General features: G+C 38.1%; 1 protein-coding gene across 3 annotated transcripts; it reads left to right on the forward strand.

Moving 5' to 3' along the window:
* Positions 1-459: 459 nt before the first annotated feature.
* DYNC1LI2 (dynein cytoplasmic 1 light intermediate chain 2) lies at positions 460-27909 on the forward strand. Of its 3 annotated transcripts, XM_074913588.1 has the most exons (13): positions 460-621; positions 1531-1604; positions 2008-2124; positions 8294-8524; positions 14905-15071; positions 15404-15497; positions 16066-16201; positions 16538-16649; positions 17664-17723; positions 18455-18496; positions 18928-19045; positions 20051-20167; positions 24903-27909. In XM_074913588.1, the coding sequence occupies exons 1-13, from the start codon at positions 527-529 to the stop codon at positions 25007-25009; spliced, it is 1470 nt and encodes a 489-aa protein (XP_074769689.1). In that variant the 5' UTR covers positions 460-526; the 3' UTR covers positions 25010-27909. The 3 variants fall into 3 exon arrangements, with proteins under 3 accessions (XP_074769689.1, XP_074769691.1, XP_074769690.1); XM_074913590.1 differs by lacking the exon at positions 8294-8524; XM_074913589.1 differs by lacking the exon at positions 2008-2124.

A 27909-nucleotide genomic window follows, 5' to 3' on the forward strand; every position in this document is an offset into this window, starting at 1 on the left:
GAGGTGTAAGAATGGGGGTGGTAAGAGAAGCTTGCTCTGGTACGAAATCGGAAGGAGCGGGCCCTTTCCTCTGAACACACCGACTAATTCAGCCTTCAGCTTCCCCGCCGCGCACGGCGCCCTGCCTGCCAGGGCCGGGCGGTGCCCGCCGCTGCTGCCCGGTGGCGCCCAGCGCGGCGGCGCCTTCCCCAGCGGCTGCCGGGGGCAGCGCGGGGCGCCGGGCCGGGCCCGCCCAGCGCCGCGCCCCGCCGGCCGCCAGGGGCCGCTGCCGCCGGCCGCCCCGCCCGCCGCGCAAGGCCCCGCCCAGGGCGGCGAGCGCGGTCGGGGCTGCCCGGGCGCCGCCTGAGCGGAAAGCGGCGCGGGCGCGGCTGGGAGCGGCGGAGGGCCCGCGGCGGGCGGCGGGGCGGCGGCGAGGCGCGGCGGGCCCGGCAGCGCGGGGCGCCCGCGCAGGCGGGCCGGGGCGAGGGAGGGGCGGGGTCCTCGGCGGGCCCGGGTGAGGTCACTCTTTGTGGCTGCGGCTGGCAAGATGGCGCCGGTGCTGGTGGAGAAGAAGCTGCTGGGGCCGGACGGGCCCGGCGGCGCCGAGCTCCCCAGCGAGGAGGACGAGGGGCAGAACCTCTGGTGAGGGGCCGCGCCGGGCCGGGGCCCGGGGGGGAAGCAGCATCCCGGCGGCGGAGGCGGGCAGCTGCTCTGGGGCGTCCCGCGTCTGTCACGGCGGGGTCTCCCTGCTCTGCCGAGCCACCTCAGCCCTCCCGCGGTGGGCGTGAGCCCCTGCCTCGGCCGGGCCGGAGCGAAGCGTGCGCCCCGCTCGGCCGGGGCGGGGGCGCTGGGGGCGCCGGCTGCTGCGCCGCGCTCGGGCCCCGCTGGTGGGAGCGGCGGGTGGCGGCGCGGCGGCAGGCAGGCCGGCAGGCCGGCGGCTGCCCGCGGCGGGGGCTGGCCCGCCCGGCGGCCGAGGCGCCGGGGCCGGTGAGGAATGCAGCCCTTCCCGGCCCTGAGAGGGGCCGGTGGGAGCCGCAGGGGAGCCCCGCACCCGCGTGAATGAGGCCAACGTCGCTGCGAGGGTGAGGGAGAGCCGGTGTGCGGGGCCCGAGAGCCGTGACTCTGTGGGGAAGGCTCCGGGAGACTCGCTCTCTTTTCCTATCGCTTATTTCTGAGTAACGCTTTAAAAAATACTAATAATGGTAGAAAAAAAATGTGTGTAGAATACAGTAATGGATTGTGGGAAGAGTTAGTCATCAGTTGAAAAGTAATGCTTTGCAGTAATGTGACCTCTTACAGGGAGAAAAAATGTTACCGCATGTGTGCCGCATGTTTTCTCGGAAAGGTGGCATACTTTTGGTCTTCTAAAATAAACTTAATTGTTTCACTGTAATATTATATCTAGTTTGTAAATAGAATGAATGTAACCGGATTGGGCCGTGCAGATCTGCTGAGCTCATCAGTGCTGTCAAACGGGCAGTGCGTGGGCTGTGTTTGTGTGTGCGCGTCCGTGGGCACGGCAGTCTAACGACAACGATGCTGTTTTTCTAGGTCCTCGATACTGAGCGAAGTTTCTACCCGGTCAAGATCTAAATTGCCATCGGGCAAGAATATTCTTGTTTTTGGTAAGTAACATATGCAAGCAGTTGGGTGTTGTTGTTTTTTTTTTTTTTATAAATCTTGTTTAAAACAATGATGTGAACAAATTGACGCATCAGTTTGTTAAAAATAAGTTATGTAACATGATATCTGGTATCCTTGTCTTTATGCTGATTTACTTTTGTATTTTGCTGTCAGATTTATAAAATATTTAAACAAATGGGATGTAATAGAGAATAATTAAGTGCTTCATTCTTATTGTCAACTGTTGGATTTAGCTGGAATATTTGAAAGGAAACTACAAATAAGTATGATCCAACAATGTACAAGGATACTTCCAATTATTTAAACATGTTTTGAAAAATCTTTTCTATGAAGTTAAAATTAATTCTGAAAATGTCTTTTTTTCCTGTAAAAACTTACTGGCAGGTGATGATGGTTCAGGTAAAACCACACTTATGGCTAAAATACAGGGAGCAGAGCATGGCAAGAAGGGAAGAGGGCTGGAATACTTGTATCTAAATATTCATGATGAAGACAGAGATGGTAAGTTCATTTTACATGTAATCTCTTTACTGTAATTAAGTAGTTGATGTGCTTTTTTAATAACTGTGGTTTCATCAGTGTGTTTTGGGTTACACCCAATTAGCTGGTTCCAGCATTGTTCTGTATGCTTTAGAAGCTATATCAGTTTCCTAAAAGTGAAATGCATTTTACATTCGGTATGTGTTCTCCCTCTTGCCCTTCTTACAGCCTGACCTGTCTGTGATGAAGCAGCAGGATCCATTTACTTTTAGGGTAGATATGTTCACTGATATTGACTTAGTTGCAGATAGGTTGTCATTTGTTATGACTGTTTGATAACTATAGAAAGGGATACATCCATGAGAATTTAATTCTCAGTATGCATTCCTGGGTGTGGAGTTTTGGTGTTTTGTTGTGGGGGCTGTGTGTGGAATTTTGGTTAACTGTAACCAAGATGTTTTGTTAGAGTTGAATGAGTGAAGAACAGAACTTAAAGCCAGAATTAATATTTTCTTTTCTCAGATTGGAGCTTGTCTCTTTCCCTCTTGTTGCTCTTGATGATTGCTCTTCTCTACTATATGGGAGGGGAATGATGACAAGAGACTGTTTAAAAGCTGAGCTAATAATCAGAATATTTCTTTAGGAAGGTTAGGGACAGGAAGAGATGGGGAGTGAGTTTGTTATCATTGCTCCTAAATCTGCCTCTGCTTGTCTCATTTTGGGCAGACTGCTGGACATCTTTGTGTTAGTTTCCGTCTTCAAAAATGGGGAATGACAGTTTTCCTGTCATGAATTCCTTCTGAGTTTTCAGTTCAGAAGAGGGAAGCAATGATAATGGTTCATCTGTGTTCATTAAAACAAATGAACTAGGAAGAGCCTATAGTGGTATTTTGGAAATGGAAATGTACTGAAGGCACGAGTGATTAAGTACCGTATGTGACTGGTTGTTATGGAGATAGGTCCTGCGCTCACATGGTAGTAAACTGTCTTTGGATACTAAGTTAGGCACAATGAAAGGTTGAGTACATTGCCTGTGTCTTCAGTGGCCACCTAATCATGCGGTTCCTAAAAATCTGTTGTGTTGTAATGTAAGTGCGGAGCCATTCTTGACTTCCCGAGGTTCTTGATGTAAGTGCTTTCTCACCATGCACAAGCTTCTTTAGTGCTGCATAAATACTTCAGGGGAAAAAAAAATCACTAAGATTAGGAGTGTTAAAGCAGCCTGTAACATCAGACTTCTTGCAACATCAAAGGAGATGGTATTATAAGCAGAAAAATGTTCGGTGTGCTATTTTTCCTGGTGCTGCTTATCAAGCTTCAAGTGCGTCCCTACTTTGGAAATATTTTGGGGCTATTCCTGAGTATCTGGAAGTGTTAAGTATTTGAGGTGATTAGGAGAAACCTGTCATAAGAACTCCGGCAGCATTAGCAGGAAAAAAACCCCTCAGCTGGAGAATTCAGGTCTTCATGCATCCTTTTAATGCATGTCTTAGGATCTAATAATACATTCCTTTTTCCTTTCTGTCTCATTAATGTCGTCAGCAAGCAAAATAAATAGCAAAGTGGGACAGGACCTCCCAGCAGGCAAAGATAACACTCTTCCTTCTCTAGGACAGGTTTGGGTTTCTTTCTTTAAACTCTCTGCATGCTTTAGATGTTTGTATGCTCACATATGGATTTAGGAACAAAGCCTTTATGATTGACCCACAATTCTTGGAAGCCCTAAAGAAACTCAGGATAGGTGTTCAGGAGCTTGCTATCACATATTCATTTTAGGTTATCTGCTTTTTATTATATCCTAACCTATTCAAGACTAGTAAACCACAAGGATTTCCAGGGGTGTCAAATCAACACTGGTAACTCAAACTATGTAGTGGAGTGGGAAGATCTTTTCAACTTCTTTCCCAAGTGCTAGAAGATTTCTTTGCTCTTAGGCTTTTTTTTTTTTCTTAATTTCAGAAGAGTTTATTTTGTCCAGGAGAAATATTTTGGTCATAGTGCTGAGTCATTATCTACCTCCCACCTCCCTTTGGAAAGCTTAAGGAAAATCTGTGTTGCTTCTTATCCCATCTCCCCACCCCTTCCTCCTTAAGAGATATATGAATCTGGCTCCTCCTACATTTGAAGTAGAATTATTCTAGATTGCTAGGTGCATATCCTAGTCTACAGTTACTCTTGGCTTTTCCCCTAAAGATTAGATCAGTGTTTAAATTGTTTGGGTTTTTTGTAGGAAAGTTAAACAAATGCATAGAAATCACCTCTTTTTTGAAGGACCCCCATGGCTAACACAGGTGCCTACTCACTTTTTGGTTTTCACCATCATGTGCTTTTTTCTTGACTGTGGCTGATCCGTAGCTTGGAGGGCAAGAGACATGTAACCATTGCTGTAGTAATTAGCTGGGTCAGTTCTGTTAGATGTTGTTCATTGTAACATGCAATACTTTGGTCCCTAGGTCTCAGGATAACTTAGAATAAGTCCACTACTTGAATCTCTACCTGAAAAATCTCCTGGTACTATCCTAAGTTCTGCCTAGGCTGAGGCAGTTGTTCAAGAAGAGGTTTGGGGATGCCTGAGAGAAGCAGTCCTGAGAGAGAGAGAGGAATCTCCTAGATCATTAGCCCCAGGTACAATATCCTTGGAGCCTATGGCTGCTTCTGCATACATGACACTGTAGTTTATCTGGATCAGAGCACTTACAGCACAGGCTGTAAAGTTAACTCAGGATGTTAAACAACCTTGGAGCTCGGGCTGTTAGTGGAATTTCTTAGGGAGCGTGGCCAGTTTTATTTTTTGCCTTTCTTTGTGATGAGCAGATGTTTTGTGTCTGTACTAGTCTGCTTTTGAGAGCTGAGAATCTTAGTTTGTAGGAGGTATAAGAGAGGCTCTGCATCATTTTCTTTAAGGATATGTATTTCTAGAGTAGCTGTCAGAGTCTCTTGCGGTGATGGGCAGAGTTAAAGAGGTTGTACAGCAAGCCAGTGAGATAAACTACGTTGACGGATTTAGTAGCGGAACTGTATGGGTTAGCTGGCAATTATAAACACCGTAGAGCACTTCCAGTTGAACTGCCTCAGATAGCAGCTGCAATACAGTTGTCCTGACTCTGCCAAATGTCCCAGTGGAGTCATTCTGTTGTGTTCTTACTTGTAACAAAATCAAGTAGTCTTGGTTTTTTGCCTCAGGTTTGGACTGGCTTCAGTCATATCATATGCATATTCCAGTTGAACTGGTTGTTCCAGGTTGAGGCAAGTGCTGCTGGTACACTGGTTTCTAATGGGAAAATTTCTTTTTGTTGACATCTTTAAAGTGGTTCTCTTGAAAATTATTTTTCCCTGTTTAGTTTCTCTTTACAGTTTGGGCAAGGGATATCTGATCTCTTTTGAATAAATGCAGGATATATAGTTGCAGTTCATAGAACCAGCTATCTGCAGTAAAATTCATCAAAGCTGGAAGATCTTTTTCAAGGCTAAAGGGATGATAATGATAAGATTTAGAATTGCAGTTTTAGCAGCTGTTGTAATAGTCTTTAATAAGTAGCACCTGCTTTTCCAACAGGATCTGGTTAATTGCTCTGTTTTGGTATCTCATGTCATAGCCACTATGAAAGGCCCAGTTAACATTCACATCATGTGACTAACTGGGAGCTTGATGTGACACTGACAGTTGAATTTGCTATCAAGCCCTTGCCAAATTGTGAGCAACCATAGTGTGTTTTGTATTTGTAGCAAATATAAATCACAAGCCATATGTCTCTACTGTAAGAAAGAAGCAAAACGTTTCATTTTCATATAATGTTACCTTTTGTAAAGTACATTTTAATGTAAGTGCTAAGCTTCCAGTCTTCCTAGCAGATTGATTTCGTTTGAGTGATAGTTGCAACTGCATTCTGGTTCCACCTCTAGTTCCAGTCTGTATTCTAGATGTTCAGCAGAACCAAAATCCTTAAGTAGGACAGAGAGGTCTAGCAAACAAAACCTTTGTAACCTTTAGAGATTGTCTTTTAAAAGTCACTTAGAAGCAGTGAATTAGGGTATTCACTAGTTTTTGTTACTTGCTAAGGTGTGAAAGTTTTCAGTAATCAAAGCACTCTCACCACAGGGGAATTTATGAAAGTGCTGATGAGAGTTGTAAACTTTCACAGACTATAGGCAGACTTAAGTTAGGTTTTTAAAGCTTTCATATTTTCCTCAGGGAGACAGTTGTGCATAGACAAAGTTAATGCCTATTAATAACTTTTAACTCAGAAAGCTCGCAGGGGTTTTATTCACTGCTAAATTTCAACTTTTAGGAATATGCAAAGTATGCTTCTGGAATGCAGAGGATAAGTCCTGCATAGATGTTTCATTTACTGTTGTTTAATAGTAAATGTGTAAATGTGTTCACTTATGTCCTAGCTTCTTTTCTGTTTTTCCAAACTTTTACCACACTTTTCCTCTGTCCTTGGAGGTCTTCTGATAGTTTTAGATTTGTACATCCAGTGCTGTGAGAATTCTGTGTTGTATCTGTGAGATGGTTTCCTGAGGTGGGGAAGAAGGAGGGGGGAAACAGTTGATGAATACACAAAGGTGCGTTTTTTACATACGCAACAATTATCGCCACTTCTTACTGCAAAGGATAGATCTGAAATGCCTAGTTGAAAGTATGAAGATCTTCAAGTCAGAAGCATAACTGCTGGCCTGTTTGTGTGATGACTGATGTTTGAATGTCTTATGACAGCCTAACAGGACTTAAGTAGGAGCATAACAAATGCTAAATGAAGACTGCCCACGTATAGCATCTTGATGTAATCTGTCTGTAACTTGGCTGTTCAGTAATTTTATCCGAGACCTGAGTAGAAGGGTAGTATATATATCTTTGTACTTCTTCTCCTTCCAACTCCCTTAGTCAAGTTTTTGCCTTTTTCTAGAGCCAGTATTTTTAATTCTGATGGGATTCTTTCCTACAGTAAAATGATGATAGGTACAGTATCTGGGTTTATTTTGTGAAGTTAAAAGATTTGGAGCACAGGGCAGGGAAATACAGTGAGGTGGAGTAATTATGAAGTTCCGTAGCTGTTTTGAAAAATCCGGGCTCTGCAGTCGGAGTTTTGATGGTTTGATGATCCGTGTATTTCAAAATTCATGTATCTTGTGTGCAATACCTATGGAGACCTACTTTTACCTTTGGACAGCTGTAGAAGAAAAGGCAGTACTTTGGAAGAGGTACTAGGAGGAGTCTAGAAGATAGAGACAGGTGGAATTGTTCCTCTTCAGGATGAAATTCTGAACATAATGTAATTTTTTTTATTTTTTTTTTTAATTTGGATAGAATTGGTTGTTCAGAGTACCTGATATATCATTCCTGGATGATGCTTTGTTTTTAGTTTCTTCTATTCTTGCCAAAGGTCAGGTTTGGGTTCAAGCTTTTCATGCCAGCTGTCTGTCCCTGTTGATTTCCGTCCCGTCCCCCCCTGCATTTCAACAAAAAAAGTCCAGTTGGTATCAAAGTACCTTGGGGCGTGGGGCAGAAACACAAAAACTAAAATACCGAATTGTTTGTCCAGTCCTCGTTTGGTAAGGAGCCTGCAAGTAGGACCCTGTGTTAAGTTAAGTCAGTGCGAATTAAGAGGAGACAGCAAAACTCTGAAGTTTGGTAGGTTGTAAGTTTATCATGTGTTTGCTTCACCTACTCTGGTGCTAGAAACTTAAGCTGCTTATTGCTTGTATCTTGTTTGCAGCTTATTTCTGTTGTGAGGTGTCCTTAGTATGTTAAACCAGCTTATGTGTCTGAGGGACACTTCAGGTTTCCCCACTGGACTGGGCTATTATAACCACCTGCTTCTGGACTTGGAGTTACATGTGTGTCACACACACTCTGGTTGTACTTGCAATATGCATCTTTCAAATTCAGGAATGCTGTGCAGTATCTAAAAACTGTTGTGTCAGTTGTCCTTAGTAAAAGCCAAAGAACAGATTTTTTTTTTTAAACTGAAAGACTCTGAACCAAGAAAAAAATACTGTTAAATGAAAGCATCTACCGAGTAATGTAGGCATTTACACATGCACCTGTCTTAAAAATAAACAGGCAAGATCTGCTTGTAGCTGGGCTTTGGTCTTCCATTTGACACTAATGTACTCATCTGTTTACCTGTAGACTAGCAAACCAAAAGGTTGACATCTGTTGAGTTACAACTGTACCTTTTCCTTTCAGATCATACTCGCTGTAATGTTTGGATTCTGGATGGAGACTTATACCATAAAGGGCTCTTGAAGTTTGCAGTTTCTGCAGAATCCCTGCAAGACACCGTTGTAGTCTTTGTTGCAGATATGTCTAGACCATGGACTGTTATGGAGTCTTTACAGAAATGGGCCAGTGTCTTGCAAGAACATATTGATAAGATGAAAATTCCTCCAGAAGAGATGAGAGACATGGAACAGAAGTGTAAGTCTCAGTGCATCCATACATTCTTGTCCTTTTTTTTTTTTACCGTAGCTCTTGTAACTTTCTTTTGTAATGATTAGTGATTTGAGAATGGGTTTGAGAAGAATGACTTTGAAGTTCTGATTACGATTCTAATTCAGATAGACTCTGTTAGGCTTTAAAACAACTTTTCCAGTTTTTCTGTGCAAACAAAACTTCAGGTGAATTAATAGTTTAAATCCCTTGCAATAATGAGATTTTGATAATTTGATTTTTTGAAAGGCCAACTTAAACCAACTCCATACAGAGTTACATTTTTAAAAATAGTGACAAAATTCAGTAACGGAGCTGTCTACTTTCCTGTGGTATCTAAGCCAGGTCCCGTTCCTGAACTGTGTGTGTCTTCTAGTACGTCTCTTTGCCCTTGTTTTTCACGAGGCTCAGACTGTGATCCTGGTACATTTAATTATCTCTCACTACAGCTATTCCTACCCTGTGACTTCAGGAACATTGTATAAATTAACTTTCTTTCCTAGCATATCTGTGGCAGGAAAGAATCTGGCACTGGCAGGCAGTCACCACTGCAGTCTTGTTTCCTGCAGCTTCTTTTCTTTCTTAAAATAGTTTTAAATGTTTCTTGAGAGTGTTTTCTGTTTTCATAAATAAAAGAAAGAAATTCTTGCAGTGGAATAGACCTTAGCAACATGCATTCCTTTTCAGCTGAAGTATAGATTCAGACTGATCTGTGCTGCTGGTGTTTTTATTCAAGGCTGGTGGCTAGCTGTACTGGAGTGTTTAAACCTTGCAAATATTGTCTAGTAGCTTCCTTAGTTCACTTTAAGGAGCAGTGTAATCTGTTTTACCTGTGAGCATTCAGGTGTATTTCTATAGCAAATGTTTAATATTGCTTTCCAAAAGGTTTGTGCCTCCAGCATACCAGCTAGAGTTTAAACTTAATGATTGAAACCAACTGGATTTGATCACCAGGTTATATGAAAAAAAAAAAAAAGGATAAAATTTGACAATTTTTAAGGGAAAAAGTTGTTGTGGGTTTTTTTTTTTTGATGTGTGAGAGATTTTGGGGAATGGGAGATGGAAAGGCAGTTCTAGTGTCAAAATACAGGAGCTAACCTGATTCGCACTGTTCTGAGACACAAATTTTATTGCAGTCCAAATAAATGTGAAGTTTGTGCACAACAGTTTTACTTTGAGAAGTGTTTCAGCCTTCACTAAGAGTGTACTGTGTGGACGAGCCAGTTACAGTAGCAGTGAAGCTTTAGCACCGTGTCTGGGGAACTTAAAAGACATTGCAGTAGCATTGTCTTGGAGATTTCTAAGTCAAAGTATTACAGAAATTCCTAGTTTCTCTTTATAATAGAGTCGAGGGAAGAAGAAAATTTGAGAGCTGCCTAATGCACACGCTTGCAGGACTCTGCTGCCATCCTATGGCTGAGCGGTGAACTTCGGTCCAGTGTCAGCATGCAGGTGAAACAGGACCTTAGTGTCCCCACTCCCAAACTTCCATCTGGCTGCTTCTCTCAGACACTGTAGGACTCTTGTGTCATCTCAGATACTTGTCTTCTGAGTTCTTTGAGACTGGCCAGGTCTGTGCTCAAAACTTTGGCCACCATAACTTGTAATTCTCTTAATAGGGAGTCATGATAAGAGAAATTCTTATTATAACCCTGGCTATGTTAGTGTAGCTGCTTAGGCAATATAGAGCATGTATGTCTGAAGAATGCCTTGTGACTGCAATTCATCAATAAAGCTACAGCAGCAAAGCTTTTCTTACTAAAATCCTGCTGCCTATGCTTCCTGAGATAAACTGCCACTTAGAAAATAGAGAATCATTGTGTTGCCATAGCCTGGATATGAAAAAAATGGGATTATAAAGTGTATATGCAAAGCAAGCAGTTAAAACACAGAGTGCAGAGTGAAGGGATGTGCTAAATTCATCCCAGTAAAGCCCCACTGCAGCATAACACCACATGGGTGTATGTGTTCTTGACTTTGGCTGCCAGGACCATATTCCCTTACCCTTGCTTCTAGTTAGAAGCTGGGGCATGTGTGCCAAGCTGAGTGTCCTCAGTGCTTTCCCTAGCTATTACACTCGGTACCAGCCACCAGCAGTTCTTGTTTACCCTGGGGAAACATTTGCTAGTATTATCCCATTAGCATCCGTTTAAAGTGCTGCTAGGTTGTTCTTTCTCCATTACTAAGATCTTATTACCAGTTCCCAGAAATCCTTTGTCATCTCGCCATTCTCAGTGGAATTGAACTTTGGACTGCTTTTCTTTACTTTCAAGGTTTTTGTGACCTTTCTCCACCCAGCCTTTTGTCTTGTGTTTGCTATTTGAGATACCAACTCTTGGCTTTACTGAGTGGATGACACTAGGCTCCATCTGGTATATGAGAAGCTTTCCTTTTGTGTTCAAGAGCTTCCAGAATGGAAGGCAGGACACACATACGGAAGCAACAGGCTGCCATGAAAGAAATTGAATTATTCAGAGTATACCAAGAGCATTGTTTGTCTGCACTCAGTCCTGTCACTGAGCTGGTCTGGAAATTCCCTGCTAAATGCTTGGCTAGTGTGGATTCAGATAAATAATGTCAGTTCAAATGTTCTAATTTAATTCAGGCTCAATTATGATAAATCACTGTTTAAATAACACACATTTGAATAATTATTTCAGGGAAGATCTAAATTTTGCCTCCCTGTTCATGACAGCAAAGCAGAAAAGACAACTGTCTTAAAAAGACTGGAAATAACATTTTTCTGAAAATTAAATAGTGTTGCATTCAAGCTGAATTAGTTTCAAGTTCTCTGCTTTTTTGTTGTTGTTGTGTGGCATACAGCTGAAAGAATTCTTAAGCTAAAAGAAACTTACTTTGCCCAGACTTTTTTTGTCTAGAAATTCTTTTCCCAAGACTAAAATTTATGATTAGTAAAGATAGTACACAAAAAATCTAAAAGCTGCATGAATCAATTGTGAAACTTAATGGAGTGTAAATATGAAATGATTGTCTCAGAAAACTTTTCCTGCATTTTTCTTGTTCTGCTGTTCAGTGCATTACTAGAACAATCAAACCTAAGAATAATTGTGGATTGCTTTCTTGGTGGTGCTTCGAGGCAGTTGCTCCTGTGACAGGAATGATACATGCGTTCCTGTTACAGTTCACTTTCAGTAGCTTGTGTAAATAAGCAGTAACAGGAGAATAAAAGTTAACTGGAAACTTGCCTTCATTTGCTGTGTTAAATGCAAGCATCTAAATAAGAGGCTTTTTACCTAGATAAGCCACAAGTCTGGTAGATAAATCAGCATGCTGTAGCAGAAGTGTGCTATTGTTATGGCATATCATCTACCTGGTGATAATTAATAAGGCCATTCTTAGTATTTGACCTTACTAATAGATAGCAGAATATTACCGATTCGTCGGATGATGAATGGTTGGTTTTCTGGCTTCCTGTTTAATGTGCATCATCTTACCTATGTTTCCTGTTCAAAAGAATTTAAACCAAAGAAATTTTCCCCTACTTCTCAGTAAAGAGTTATTTCCTATACCATATAGAATGCGATTCCTTAATATAAATTATGTGGAGGAGAAAATATTCGTAGCTCACTAGAAAAAAAGGAAGAATAAAGATTTCTACAAGTGGTTTGGGTGCGTGATGAACTTTATGTTCATTGAAAGTTTGAATGTGGAGATCAAGTGAGAAATAGATACGGGAGGTTAAAGAGAAAGTATTGCTGTGTGACAAAGAAACACTTTAACTGAAGTGACCTTCCTTATTAGCTGCTTAGAATGCAGTTTGTTCCTAAGATGTAATCTGGCAACACTTGTGATACAGGTTTACTTGGATTTAACAAGACTAGATTTTGAATGGGCATGAGGGTTGAATGAGAGTCTTTACAAAGTGTTTAAGAGCCTATGGCTAGCAGGCACTTAAACCACTTGATTTCAGAGACAAGTGTATCTGCATTCATATGATAGTTAGAGGTTCTTAGTATAGCTTTTACCTTCTTTAACTCCTGTAGTTACTTGTTCAGCAGACACACTTGTTAACTAAAGCTGAGTGTTTTCTGTAGCATTTCTCTGTCTCTAGTCAGGGATTATTGCCAGACCATGTGCATTATTATCAATCCACAACAACAGTTCATCTCCACAGTGAGGTTTTTTTCTCCTGCCATGCATGGATCAACCAGGGTGATTTATGGGTTTGTCGGTCGTGGGCCTGTGATGCGTGGTGTTCGGTGCTGCTTACTCTTGGTGGGAGGGAAGAGTTGGGAATCTTGTCTCCCTAGGGTTATGGTCTTCATTCCCATTCAGCAGATATTCATGAGGATGTGCCATCAGATTTATGAAGTTTCTATGTTATGTTTGCTGGTTTTTATATTAGTAAAAATCTCAGGATATCTTGAACAATTATTTGTATCATGTTGTCACAGTTTAAGGCTTTTCTTTCCCAAATTTGATCAAATCAGTAAAGAAAGTATTTTTTGGCTTTGATATGAATAGAACCTAGGAAACTAGTGTTATTCTGATTATAATGCTGTAGTATATTGAGAGCAACATTGTCAAATACTCGTTTACATCTGATTAGGTCAGAGGGGCTTATCTGAATGATTGTAGTGGATGTAAATGATACTCATTTAACTTCTGTAATACACTTGTCTTCAATAGGTTTTTACCTATCCTGAGCTAGCAATAGTCTGAGTAATGAAATAAGTACTTTATAAAAACTTTTCTAGTTAAATGCTCTGGAATCAGTTTGCTTTCTGTGAGATAGTCAGTAAAAATATTTAATGTGCAAAATCTATAACGGAATTTTGATTTCCAGTTGCTGAATATGAAACAGTACTAGAAGAATCTCTTTGAAAGCATTTGTGTTTCCCCTCCACCAGAAGGCACTGCTTCCTCAAGTTTAAAAGCAACTGCTTTCAATTTTTTTTTTATTTCCTTGGACCTTGGGATATATTGAATGGGTCACTGGAATTCTTATGGTCTATATTTAATGTGTTTGTTTTAAGCTTTTATCTGGAGTAGAGCTCTCTTGCTTTCCACAAGAATCACACAATTTTATATTTCAAATAAAAATTGTAGATTGTGTGGCTTTGAACAGAAGTGTTTTTCTGATTTGTTCTTCCTTCCACACGCCCATTCTATTGCAGGAATGATTCCTATTTTGAAAAGGTACAGTGACTTTATTTTGCAAGATTTGTTTTATAAACTTTTCTGAGGTTTTCCCACTTCCTAAATCTCAGAAGTATCACATGGCCTGCCATACAGTTGCAGTTCCTTCCCTGTCACATGGATGGATGTACTGAACAGCACTCTCTTTGTGACTGTGCTGGAGATTGGGAGCTTTTTTGAAGAGTTTTCTTTACTGTATGTACAGTCAGCTTGCTCCCACTGTTTCTAAAATAAAGACACCTTCATGGGAGCAAACGATGGAGCTTTGCCTCTTTCCTGAGGGCTCATGGCTAAGCAAGGAGGAGGCTTCAGGTGGGATTGCCCCGTGAGGGAGAGGCCTGGGCCTTCAGGAAGTGCTGTGCCTGGGAGCAGATGCAGCCAGTATGCAGATTTATCTGGTTTGTGGCTTTCATCCTGAAAAAAAGACATAAATCCGTAAGCTGTAGCCCAGTTTTATAAAACATGCGTGATGTCTCGGTGTGCTTCCAAAATGGTGTTAATACTATTTCTTAGGCCCTTCAGTATTTGATAGTATTTAATATTATTGGAATGCTCATTGTTGCCATAAAATTAAAGCATTGAAAACTTAGAAACCATCTAGTTTCCTCTGGACTCTGTTGTAGGTTTACAGAGTATAACTGAGTCTCTTCAGGTAACATTTAGAAGTCCTTGAGTATGTATTTTACATAGTGTATTTTTTATATTTCTAGCTTTGGACTTCTGCAACAGATATGCAAAGTAATAAAAAATTAAATTGAGTAATAAATTATAAGAAAGAGTGGCTATTTCAACTTGGTGTTTCCTGTGTCCATTTACATTTTCACCGTGTTTTCTTCCAAAACGACGTACAAATTGCACTGACTATAGGTTGTGTTGCTAAACTGTGTTTATGTTTTCTGTTGTCAACTCCCCTATAATGAAATGCATTGAGTTGAGAAATGTGCTTTTGTGCATACTATAGCTCTTGAAGTAGTTTTGGTTATTTGTAATAGCTCCAAATTGAACTTGATTTACCTTGCTGTAAATTTTGTTGGAGAACTGTTGTGTTTGAAGGGGCAACAAGGCTTAAGCTTGCATTCTGTTCTCATGTGGTGCCTCATTATAAAAGGAAAAAAAAAAGTTGAGATTTCTAGTTAGCCCTAGATTAATTATGGTTTTAAAAGAACTAGTTCCTTTGTTGTACCTTAAGAAGATCTTTCTCTCAATAGTTATAAAGGAGTTTCAAGAGTATGTAGAACCTGAAGAAGGCTACCAAGGATCACCGCAGAGAAGAGGCCCTTCTTCTGGCCAAGAGGATGAACATGTTTCTTTGCCACTCGGAGAAAATGTGCTGACTCACAACCTTGGTATTCCTGTGCTGGTAGTTTGTACAAAAGTGAGTTTCCAGTTCTGTGCTCCTTTGGAAAAGTTTAATTACTCTTCTTTTAGAACGCATACTTTATACAGACATGCAAAATGAATTCTGGATTAATAGTAAAGGGATTTATAAGTAAGCTTCTGTCATCAGTGTCAATTTTTAATTTTGCAGAAGAGCAATAACCTTTTCAATTATATGCTAATTACTTTATCTTTTGACTTACTGGTGGCATTTTAAAACCAAAGGCTCAAAGTAAATATCATATGTGTAATATTAAGGAAAATGTTTTCATATGTGCTAGAATTAAATCATTGGGGTTTTCTGGTTTTAGTTTTTTCCCTTTCTTTCAGTGTGATGCAGTGAGTGTACTAGAGAAGGAGCATGATTACAGAGAAGAACATTTTGACTTCATTCAGTCACACATTCGTAGATTCTGCTTACAGTGTATCCTTTCCTATGTTGAAGAGATTTGCTGTAATCTGGAAGCAAGAAAATACATTTTAGTGTTGAATTGCACATAAAGTTAATCTGAGAAATTGTACTTTCAAGAATACTTGGTATTTAGTTACTATGTAGCATTTGTTGTTTTGAAAATGTTGAGAGGTGTATAAAACTTTCTGTAGGTTGGGGTTTTTTTTAAATTGTACATGGGATTTTGAGCTTTTGTTCCTTTACAGAGGATTTGTCTTGCATTTTGTGAGGTGGTTTTTCTTGGCTTTCCCCTCAGAACTTGCAATTTCCTTGTAAAACTGAGATGTCAGCTGTCTCTTGAGCTTTTGACTTTTCAAAGTTAAGTGCCTGGAAGGGTAGGTAACTTCTGTGCATGTCAAGGAAAAGTATCAAGAGTCTTCTGTTACACCCCCTTCCTGAATACTAAATGGCTATAGCTTTTGCCTTCAAATACTGCTCAAAATCAGGTCTAGTAGATATATGTCCATTAGCTCTTGTTTTGAAATTCTTACTACAACTTAGAAAACGTTTTTTACATTATTTTCCTTAAATAAATAATCAGATGGGGCTGCCTTGATTTATACATCAGTTAAGGAGGAAAAGAACCTTGATCTGTTGTATAAGTACATTGTACATAAAACGTACGGTTTTCAGTTTACCACACCTGCCTTAGTGGTAGAAAAGGATGCAGTTTTTATGTAAGTCGGTTGTATAAACAGCATGGTTTCAGGTTGTTTTCCATTAAGCAGTACACTTCACATATATATGAAAATAACTTGACTGGTTTGTGTTGTTCAAAAGCTTACTTAGTATGTGAGTCTTCTGAAATCCTGATTTGAAAAAACAACTTAATGCATATTACTTGAGGTACTTGACTCAGAGTATACCATTCCAGCTTTTTAGTATCTTTGGAGTTTAGCTGAGAATTAGGACTGATCTATAATAAAATTGCCTTATTCAGATAGAGTAAATAAGGTGTCTCTGTGGAAGTGCTTTTTGTGACTAAAAAGGCAAAGCTTTCCTTCTTTTTATAGACCTGCTGGTTGGGACAATGAAAAGAAAATTGCCATTTTACACGAAAACTTCACAACAGTGAAACCAGAAGATGCATATGAGGATTTCATTGTAAAACCTCCTGTAAGAAAGGTAAAAAGGTGTAAACTCTTCTCTGCCTCCCAACAAATAAGTGTGGTTTGCTTGCATAGCTGCTAATAACTATTAATATTGAAGAAATCCGAATCTAATTTTTTTTGTATCCAAATATCTGAAACATCAGGCTTTCATTTTCCAGTCACATCAACCTTTTTGCATGCACGGGGCATAAATGCTTTTTGAAAGTTGAAAATACTGTTGTAGGACTTGAACAATTTGCATATATACACAGATGGCCTTGAGGTTACCATGTAAAGGCAAATCTTGTAAAACAAGACAGTACATCACTATTGCATTAACATTATTAATGACAGATTTCTTCATGTAAGGCAGGAGCTGTAATTAATCCATATAATTCTGTATATTGCTAACTTTGTGAGTATAGGTACACAGGAAAAGGATACGTGTAAAATGGATAATATGGAAAACTGTAAATGAAATTTTATTCTGGTCTGTGTTGGAAAGCTTCATTTACAACTCTTACATGCTTAATGTTTCTAGCTCAAGCCCCCAGTATTTGAAAAAGGGAAGATCTGTTTGAAACTTGAATGTAAGGGAAAAGTTTAATCCTGTTGTAACTCATGGCACCTATAGGAAATAATCATTGTCTAATAGCAGTGTTATGACTGAAAAGAGCTAGTGTAGTGCTTTTGGGGGCTGCGGGTTTGAGTGTGGGGTTTTATGGAGTAAGGTAATCTTGGATGAAGTTAAAACCTAAATTTTAAAAAGATGAATGTGACTACTTACCAGATACTTAACCTTTCTAGGAGAATGTTCGCAGGCTGGCATCAATGCTAGTCCACTCCATTCACTTAAAGTGGTTTTGTTTTTTAATGACTAGTTGTTTAATGTTACTACTCTTTTAAATGTCAGGGAGGTTTTTTTTAAACCAAAAAAAGTAAAGAATGGTATTAAAGATTTGCCTCTTCCCTTTTGATCACCAAACCATAAAAACAATTACAGCAATTTAATTTTTTACCTCTATTAACAAAATATTTTGTTCGACAGTTAGTCCATGATAAAGAGCTGGCAGCAGAAGATGAACAAGTATTTCTTATGAAGCAGCAGGTAAGAATGGAAGAATGAAAATAAGTCCTTACTAAATAAGATTTGGCTTTAAGCTCTCCATTGTTACTGCCTTCAGTTTTTCATTCCTCATTTAAATCACTAGATAGCCACTCTTCAGCTTTGCAGATTCAGATGTAATTGTGAAATAAGAGCTCTATTTTAACAAATACAAGTAGAAAACATGGCTGCTTATCTTGACATGTTGAAAGGAAAATATACTGAGAACAGAAATAATTTACATTTCAAAGTAAAAAAGCAAGAAGAAATTTCACAACATAAATGTACTGATCTGTAAAATATAAATACTTTTAAAGCATAACACCTTAGTGGTGCAGCTTTCTTAGAGCCAGAGGATTGAAAGTCTTTAAGGTGTCAAATTTGGCTATATTATATCTTGTTATTTTCTTTATTGCTCTATTGTTTAAAAAACCCCTACTAATACTTTCCTGTATAGTTGATTGTAAATATCACAGAAGTTACAGACTTGGGTGTCTATGGTTCTGGCTTATGGTTCTGGAAGGGCTGTGTAAGACAAAGGACTGAAGCTTATTTATTCATTTTAACTCTGTCCTCTAGTGGTAAAGTCTGGAGTTATGTAAATATCAGAGGAGGAGGCTGTAAATATCAGGAAAAAAAATCAAAGAAATTAATGGCTAGTCAGCTTCACTGTATTTTATACCTTTATATTTTTCTGAAATATGTTTAATATTCTTAATATGTTCTTTTTGCAGTCATTCCTTGCCAAACAGCCAGCAACGCCTACAAGAGCATCAGTAAGTAGATCCAAGAGAAGAGTAGGAGGTGTTTTGTTTCCTTTTAGGAAAGAGGGAATGATTCTAATCTGAATGGTTCATTTTGTAAATGTAAAATACATCATCTCCCCAAACTCCAGAAAGTAAATTTTTTTTAAAAAAGGCAGTATTTTCATATGTTGCTTATAAATTACTTCATTCTAATTCACTGTGGAAACATAGAAATATCTGAGGATTATTGAACTGAAAATTTCCTGCAGTGAATCATCTTTCTTATAGTTGAGGCACATGCCCCAAAAAATCGGTGGTGTTTTGTTTTTTTTCCCTCAGTGTGCATACACTACAGTGCTAATATAAAAGTTTAAAAAGTAATTTGTATGTAATATTACATTTGCTTTATATTACTAATCCATTTAAGTTCTCTCACTTGTGTGATTTGGACTTTTTTTAAGGAATCTCCTGCAAGAGGCCCTGCAGGATCCCCAAGAACTCAAGGCAGAGCTGGTCCCGCCAATGTACCCAGTGCCTCACCAATAACATCAGTTAAGAAACCAGATCCAAATATTAAAAGTATGAATAAGCATTTTACTGTTTTTATCATCTGTTCTTTTCATTTAAAAAACAAAAAATCCTCTTACGTAGAAAGATTTTTGAATTTATTCACTAATGGTATAGTTAGTTTAATAACATGAATGAATTTATGACAGCTTCAGGTTTGATTTTTTTTTTTCTCCTTTTTTTGTCATTCATATGGCTTGAAGTAGAGTTCTGTTACTGCCAAGCAGTCAGATGGAGTTCAAATACATTATTTCCTTAAGTTACCTAAATACATTTATTATGCATACTTGAATTAGTAGAGTGAGGACTGCCTTAAACTACATGCAGTTTTATATTTCCTATCACTTATTCTGGAATCCACAATGAAATCTGTTCGTCTGCTAAGCCCTCTCTAGAACGTAATTTTCTGTAGTACATGAGGTGACTTGGAAATTACACCCTTTCCCCTTCCTCAGCACTAAAATGGAGCTCCATGTAGTTGAGAGGTTTCTCTCCTCTCTGTGCTTTAAGAAAGTTGGTAGGGCCAGTGTTGTTTTTAATTAGGTACTGTGTGCCATACCTCACTTAAAGTGGATAAAATACACAGTTCTGGATCATGTCTCACTTCTGTATATCCAAATTCTGGTTTATGAGCAGTAATGTGGCATGAAAGACTGCACTAAAACATCTATACAGTCTGTTAATGGACTTACAAGTCTTTGAATGGCGCATCCGTACTTAATACTTTGTTTCTTGGCTTCTACATTTAGAAAGAAACAACATATACTGATAATTAGATTAAAATTTTGTGAAATCCCTCATTCCAGAAGAGCAGCAATATACTTCCAGTCATCTCTAATTTTGCCAAAGAATGCAGAGGACTAGTGTCCTTAAATTGAGCAAGGAGAGACTCTCCTATTTGAGTTTTATTTCCTTGATTGGTAAGAGAGTTATGTATGTATAGAGCTTATTTTTTAACATCATTTACCAGCAATAACTATTCTGTGATATATATTTATGTATTTGGTTTTTATTTAGATAATGCTGCAAGTGAAGGTGTCTTGGCTAGTTTCTTTAACAGCCTCTTGAGCAAAAAGACTGGCTCTCCTGGGAGTCCTGGTGCTGGAGGAGTGCAAAGTACAGCTAAGAAATCAGGTATTGGACTTGTTATTACAGGCTGTTTTGCATATTTTTAGCATTTTATTTGGCCTATATTGGTCTAATCGTGTATCTTTTAAACTGGTCCGTAAAATGACAGACCTTGACAGATGACAGTGCCAAAATGTCTAGTCTTTAAAAAAGAACTGAAGTACTGCAACTTCACAGCTCTTTATGAAGCCTGTTATAACTTGATGGAGTTGTTAAAATAATGTAAAATTTAATGGTGATGCCAAACCCATGATTTCTTACATTTAGAGGAGTGTAAGGCCCAGACATTCTGAACTGGAAATGAAAAATACTTGATGACAACCACAGTAATGATATTGTCAGTAAGAGAACCAGAGCAGTTGTTGGAGTGTGGGTATTTGAACTGAAACTATTCCTGAAGAGAGTAAATAGGACTTTTTAAAAATTTTTAATTGGTAAGGGGTTTATATGCCATTCCATGCTATGAAAGCTCAAAAATTACTAGAATTTTACTTATGTCAAGTCAGTATTTGTTTTTTTAGTTGTTTTTTTTAGTGTGATGAATTCTGTAATTGATTTTTGTTAATTTATTATCAAGAACAATGAAATAATTGTTTTATATAATATTTACATAATATTATTGTATCTACATTATAAAAATATTTAATTATTTCTTATCCAGAATGCCCTCTTTAGGTAAACACTGAAAGGTGTTCTCTGCTTCATTCAGTGCAGCCTTGTGTTCTTACTGGCCACAGTGTCAAATTAACTGTTTTTATAGAAATAGGACTAGAAATAATTTTTAGGAATTGTTTCATCCATGCTCTTTGTGTAAAGTAGAATCAGTTAGGGAGTTCCCAGCTAATGATTTAAAAAGCAAACAAACTCTGAAATAAAAGATGTAATGTCATCTCTCTGGAAAGCCTATTCCAGTACTTAATTTCTTAGTTATTTTTTATCTTGTATAGTCAGTATTTCTTAATCCAGTACTGTTTGTCTTGTTCAAGTGGAGACAGAGATCAGTGTGGTCCCTTTTTCTTTGCAGCAGTCTTTTGCATATTTGAAAGGTATTACTCTTTTGCCTGTGACTTTTGTCTGGACTACAAAAATACACTTCTGTCAATCTAAATCAGGACGTGCTTTTTATGACTGATAATTCTTACTGTTCTCCTTTAGACTGTCTACTCAGAAGACTTGTTTCTTTTGGCGTTCAGAAATAAATGCAGTATGTCACACAAAGCTTTGTCTGCCCTAAGTAGAGGTCACTTAATCTGTGTTATGTATTATTCTTCTGTTTACACGTCTCAGTGTGATGCTAGGTTTTTTTCCTTCTGTATGATATTGATCAGGATTTGCTATAACAATACAGCCAGTTTTATACAATTACTGCCTCCTAGTAGGAGATTTTCTAGTCTGTATCAAATTACCTTAGTGTTTCAAAAGGTCATACGATTGCTTAATCATTTTTTCCATTCCATTATTATGCACTACTTTGATAATTTATATAAATAATTTTTTACCTCCAATCCCGTCTTTCAAAATACTTTGTAGTTCCTTCAAGCATGCTTGCCTGCATATCTGATATCTTCAACAGTTGGACGGGGTAGATTGCTGAATAAAAATATTGACTAGTACTATGGATAACTAATGGGTAATTTTATGTAGTACAATATGTTCATTTTTCAGAAATATCAAGACTGGTTTTTTTTCTAGTTTCATTTTATGAAGGTTATGTGAGATGTGATATCAACCACTTCTCCCTTCTCCACAGGACCTGTTTATCCTATCATAAAAAGAAATTTGGTTGACTTGACACAACTTGTTGGTAACAGATCTGTGTTATTGTTATGCTGGTAGGCTGTTTGTAAGCACCTAAAACATAATTGCAATTTCTGGAAAAAATACTAGAGTAAAAACTAACTAGTCTGTAATGGGCTTTACTCTTCCCTCTTTCAGTCTTCTAGAACATCATGTGCCTTTCAGGAGTTTTGAAAGATAACAAATGGTTGTGTGTACTTTTTTTTCTCCCTTGTGTCAACATTAACTTCTAATTTACATAGATTATTTCTCTCTTGAAACATCTAGAGACAGCAGTTATATATCCTTTCTTAACTTTCTTGTTTTGTTAGACTAAATTAGACAAGTTCCTTTCTCATCTTCTGTTACCCACTAGTTTCTTTTTCATTAGTTCCCATCGTTGGTTTATCTTTTCTTGGACATGAGTGAATAGAATTGTATGCAGCACTCCAGATATATCTCATTGTAGTGCCTGGTACAACAGTTCTCTTTCTTTGGTGGAAGCACTTCTCCTGAGTGATCTCAAGATTGCAGTTGGCTTTTCTTGGCTGCATCACGTTGGCAGCTCACGCTCATTCTGTGACTTTCAGAACAGAACAATCAGCTTTCACTCACAAGAGAATATGCCTGTTCCTTGTCAGCTGATGTGCTCACATCTTACATTCAACCAATATGAGATTAAATTTTCCTGAGAAGGTAAGGGCTCCTAACATCGGTATCTGAAAAGCTCTTGTTGAGTTTATAAGGTAGCTGGTGGTGGTGGTAACAGAAAAGATTACTTGCTCTTTTGTGGAAGAGTTGAGAATATCTTGGAGAAAGTCTCATTTACAGCAACATCCTCTGTGCAAGTGCATGTGCTAAAATGATCTTTGTAGGCATTTTAGATACCTAATCTAAACTTTTCAGAACGTTGACACTAAAAATATTTAGCTCTGAAGACACCCATCTGTTTCTCCCACAGCTATGAATATCCTGTGGTTGAAATGTTGAGATTCTGTCACAGGAGGAGGGAGACATTGTGGATCTGAACATACTGCTCAGCCTAATTGATTGATTGGTCTCTGCTATGTTAACTCTTACTCGAGAAAGCTCTCTCATCTGGGCAGATGCGCAATGTCATGTCCGTTTTTCATGCTCTGTAATTCCTCACCCATCTTATTTGACTGTTTCTGGACTGTCTTTCTTCCACGTGTAAACCATGCTGTTTCAAAGAACTTTAATTGGTGATTGCTGTGCTGTATCATTTTTCTTCACATGGGCTTCTAGACAAGTTATTCCATCTATATTCACAAGAAGATTCTTGCAAATTCTAAGATTTACTTTCACCCTTCTATTCCCTTGCAAAAGATCAAGACCTAGAGTTCCCTGCTCTCACTCTGATCTAGAAAGGAGAGTACATATAGCTGTTTAAACACATCTAAATTGACTAAGGCCATGACTGTGCTTGACAATATTTTTGTAGGGAAACTGAAAGCAAGTGTCAATCTAACTTATAACAGCGGGGAAATTTTTATTTTCTTAAAAACAGCTCCTTGCATTTCTGCTCCTTTGAAGGGTGCTCACCTGTGATGGTGGTAAAGGGGAGTATGTAAACATACACATCACTGAAAGGCTTGACAGTGTTTTTCCTGTCTGGTATGAGGTAGTTGCAGGAGACAGCTGCTTGGTATTATTTTGGAGGCTTAAGAATCCAGTTCATGAGCATAAAAAAACCCACTACAGTTTTTGTTTAGACCTACTTTTGTTAAAGCAAGAATTTTGTGTGGTTTTTATTGGTTTAGAGTTTAGGGTTTTTTAACTCCATGGTACGATTAGTCTACATGTAAAGTGTTTTGTATTGTACGTTATATTACAATTAATGTACTAATTTTTAAATTTTGTGTAAATATTCATGCTTTGAATAGATGCTATTAAGAATACTTTGGCTTATGACTAGTGCTTAAATCTAAAACCTTTGTAATGATTAAAGGTAACCTTTTAACTTGGTTATGTCTTTGTACTTCGGAAAAAAACACTTAAATCTCTAACAGTCAAATCTTGCCTTCTTAATGTTTTCAGCATGTACCCTGGAAAAAATCCACCTAATATTTCACACACATTTGAGCTGGAAAACAGATGCTTGTTAAATTCTTTGGCTATGTAAGGAAGCTGTACATGGTTATATAATCTACTTTTTGTCTAAAAATACAGCTTTTTAATCTTAAATGCTTGTATGCTCTTAGCATTAGTATATATTCCAGTTTTAGCAATTAATTTGTCTGTGGGTTTATAATTTTCAAAATGTGAGAATTAAACTGATGGTTCAGAGAATTGTTGAAAAGTTTTGAGTCTAATATAAAAATGTAAGATATGTGCCTTTCCACGAAATACTTCAGTGTGTCTGTTTCCAATTGAAGAAGTCCTTTGAAATGACTGCTCTGAGATATTACATGAATATGCAATTCATGTCCCCTTTTTTAAGGGAAACATTGTCTGCAGGCATAAAGGAGTCCTCCTTAGTTGTTTAATACTAAAATACAGCAAGTTTAAGTGTGACTAAACAAATGTGATATTTGTAGCAGGTGTCTTATGTACCTTGGAAGACTTGTGGTTAAAATCTGGATTAAAGTCCTCACTATCAATAATAATAACAGAATTGTGTAGAGTTGATTTTTATAGAAAAATCTAAATGTAGTTGCTTTTAAAATGTTAGTTGCTCTAAAAAACATCACAGGTATTTTTGTGCTTTATGCTGCTGTATAATTCAGCATTTCATCTCTTTAAAGTGATCCATGCCTTAGTATTTATCAATCTTTACAGACATTACCTTGCATTGTGTCAGGCCCTGTGTTCTTGGTAGGTGGCAAAATAATAAGAAATTAAATATGTTGCAATACAAAAGTGATTTCATGAATCCTTGTACTTATTGGTTTAAATATTTAATTGAAATTAAGATTGCTGTAACCTTTGTCCTTTTTCTTTTTAGGACAAAAAACAGTTTTGACAAATGTTCAAGAAGAATTGGATAGGATGACTCGCAAGCCAGACTCTATGGTAACAACAAACTCTCCTCCAACAGAGAATGAAGCTTGATAGCGCATAAAAAAAGAATATGTAAATGACCAAATAACTATGTATATTGATCTGATAAGACCAGGAATTTTCTGCTATGGCAGATGCTATCAGTTTTCTTGGGGCAGGGGAAATGAGCTTACTACATCATTGCCTTGTCCCAGTAAAAAGTGCACATTCAGGAAGTTTGCATATAAAATCCCTCTGTATAAGATAACCATTTAGAGTTTATATAGGGCAATTCTTTTGGTTTTGGAGGTAAGCAGGTGCAGCTGCATTTCCTGTTGTGAAGAACACAGAGAAGCAAAATGGAGAATTCTTACTAAAATACTGCTACTGACTGCACACAAGGCAAGAAAGAGAAAGTAATTCCTCTTTCAAAGTTACTGGAATTGGCTACTTGTATGTTTGCAAATGCATTAGATTCTTGGAAAGGTGGTGGTGGTGGTGATGCAACAGAGCATTAATTAGGTGAAAGAAGCCTAGGTAGGGAATGGAGCCCTGAAAGGGGAAACAGATTTGGGACAGTGAGAAACTAGAATGTTGGATTGACTGGAGAGGAGCAATGTTGTGAAATCCTGTGTTTCACGTGGGGTAAATAATCACTGTTTTAAAAAGACTACTTTACATTGGAGAATTCCAGGCCAAACACTAAGCATCATGGGAATTTATTCTTGTTATAAATCTTGTTTTAGTTTTTAAAAAAAGTCTAAGAGTGTGGATGCCCTTTCTGGTGTAGCTGACAAAGGGAGAAACTATAACTTGTTTAGATCCAAGTGCCTGGCACAGTGTGTGATGTGTCTTTAGAAGGTGCTTGAACTTATTGTGCACTGTAGTACAAACAGTCACTGTTTGGTTTTATTTTAAAATCAGTAGTTTGGCGTTTTGTATTTAATTTTAAATCCTGTTTTCTGATAGCTTCTGCCTTTTTTTATGCCAAGAGGCTAGTCTATGAAGAATGGTGGGTGACGTATCATTTTCCCATAATGAAATGTGCTACAGAACACTCAGTATTTTTTTTTTCTTACTTTTTGTAACTAAATATTAGCTACCAAGCTAAAATCGATTCCTGCCTTACACCTATGGAGGTTTTTAAAAAAAACTTTCAAGGCCCTAGTTCCAACCACATCTGCTGCAGGTGCAGCCAACTCCAATTCTGAAGGTAACCTAAAAAGTATGAATGTGTCCATGATGAACGTACTCAATAACTTGTTTTGTATTTTCTTTAATGTAGCATTTGATTTGGAAAGATGGATTGTGGTTGTCCCCGTTGCTCTAGTGGAGCTCTGTCCATGGTCACGTAAACCATCATTCTGTAAAAACAAACAAAACTGCTACGGTTACTGAAATGGCACTTTGATTTTTATATACGGTATGCTTGTTTTACATGTACACACTACCATAAATTAAAAATACCAAGCATATTCTGTGCTCTTAACGCTGAAGGGAAAAACCACAATTTGAATTATGCAGAGTTTACTTTTTATTGATATGAACTTGTTGTACTAAATCTGATGTCTGGATATAACTTCCCTAATATATATTGTTACTTAAATATACAGAATTAGATTGACCACTAACACAGTACTGGATGTTAACTTCAAATCTTATGTTACATCAAGAGGCTGTTCTTGTAAGTCTGTCTAAACATTATCTAGAAAGCTAAGAGTATTTACTTGCCTCTTTGACAAACATTAACACGAGTATGTTATCTGTGCCAGTTTTTTTGTTGAATTTTTTTTTTTTTTTTTTTTACTTTTTTTAAAAATAAATTATATGACCTGAAGTTATACAGTTGTCTAGATAACAGACTAAGACTGTGGATGGCTGATGGGTAATGTGGATGTACTTCCTGGCGAAATGGGTGCCAGTTGCAAGTTACCACACCAGAAGAAGTAATTACACACTGTCCTCCTGACACTGAGAATTGAGATTGGAGACTAAAACATCAAAAACTCGACAGGAAATTGAAAAGGCGTGTGATCGTAATGGGATATAGTTTGAAAACCTCAGTCTGAAACTGCATTTTTTTGTCATCTAACCTGATAAGCACTTTCTCTAGCAACACGGCTAAAACTTAAAATTGAAGTACTTTCCAGTTCTATAAAAATGTTAAATATACTCAAATGGGTCAAAACTGATAATGTATGATAATTTACCAGCTTTGCAGAAAGATGCTTCTGACAAAACAGAAACAGATTTCTGGTTTCTAATTGCAAGTGAATGCTCCTAGTTTATTGAAAGAAAGTTGTAAGTAATGTAGCATCCTGTGGTTGCCAAAGTCTGTCAACTTTGGTGAGCTGCACAGTTGTTATTCTGGTGTCTTCAAGCATTGGAACCAAAGGCCAAATTGCAAACAGCCTTTACATTTTCAAGTGAAACTTCATTTTATTTGCAAATACACTTGTATGGTAGACTGTTTAAACTATTATATGACTATATTTATATGCATTATAGTGTCTGCATCTACTGTTCATGTTTAAACTATGAAAACAAAAGATGAAAGCATTCAACTTGAAGCAAATAGAAAAGTTTAAAAGATTGGCCCTCCATAAAAATGCTGTGGTTATGCTGCTTGATTTTAAGTTTGCACTTTTTTTATTGGCATTTAAAAAGACCTGTTTAAACTGAACAGAATTTCATATTTTATTTAATTTAACTATGTTGAAAGTGACTGCTCTGTACATCATGAACTTAACAATATACATGCTGTAAATGAAAGTTCACTGTCCTGTATACTAAGTTTATTGTTTTTTTTTCCAACTTACAATTAGGACTGCAAATGTATGAAACAAACCTTAGTCCAGTTGTATGGCTTTAACCAGGTGCAGTATGCAGTCATGTGGAATCTTGCTTTCTAGTGCTGGCAAAATGAGGACGTCTTTAATTACTGGCTTCAATAAACACGAATCCAGACTGCT

This window comes from Athene noctua, chromosome 9, assembly GCF_965140245.1.
Source record: "Athene noctua chromosome 9, bAthNoc1.hap1.1, whole genome shotgun sequence".
In the NCBI taxonomy this organism is placed as follows: Eukaryota; Metazoa; Chordata; class Aves; order Strigiformes; family Strigidae; genus Athene; species Athene noctua.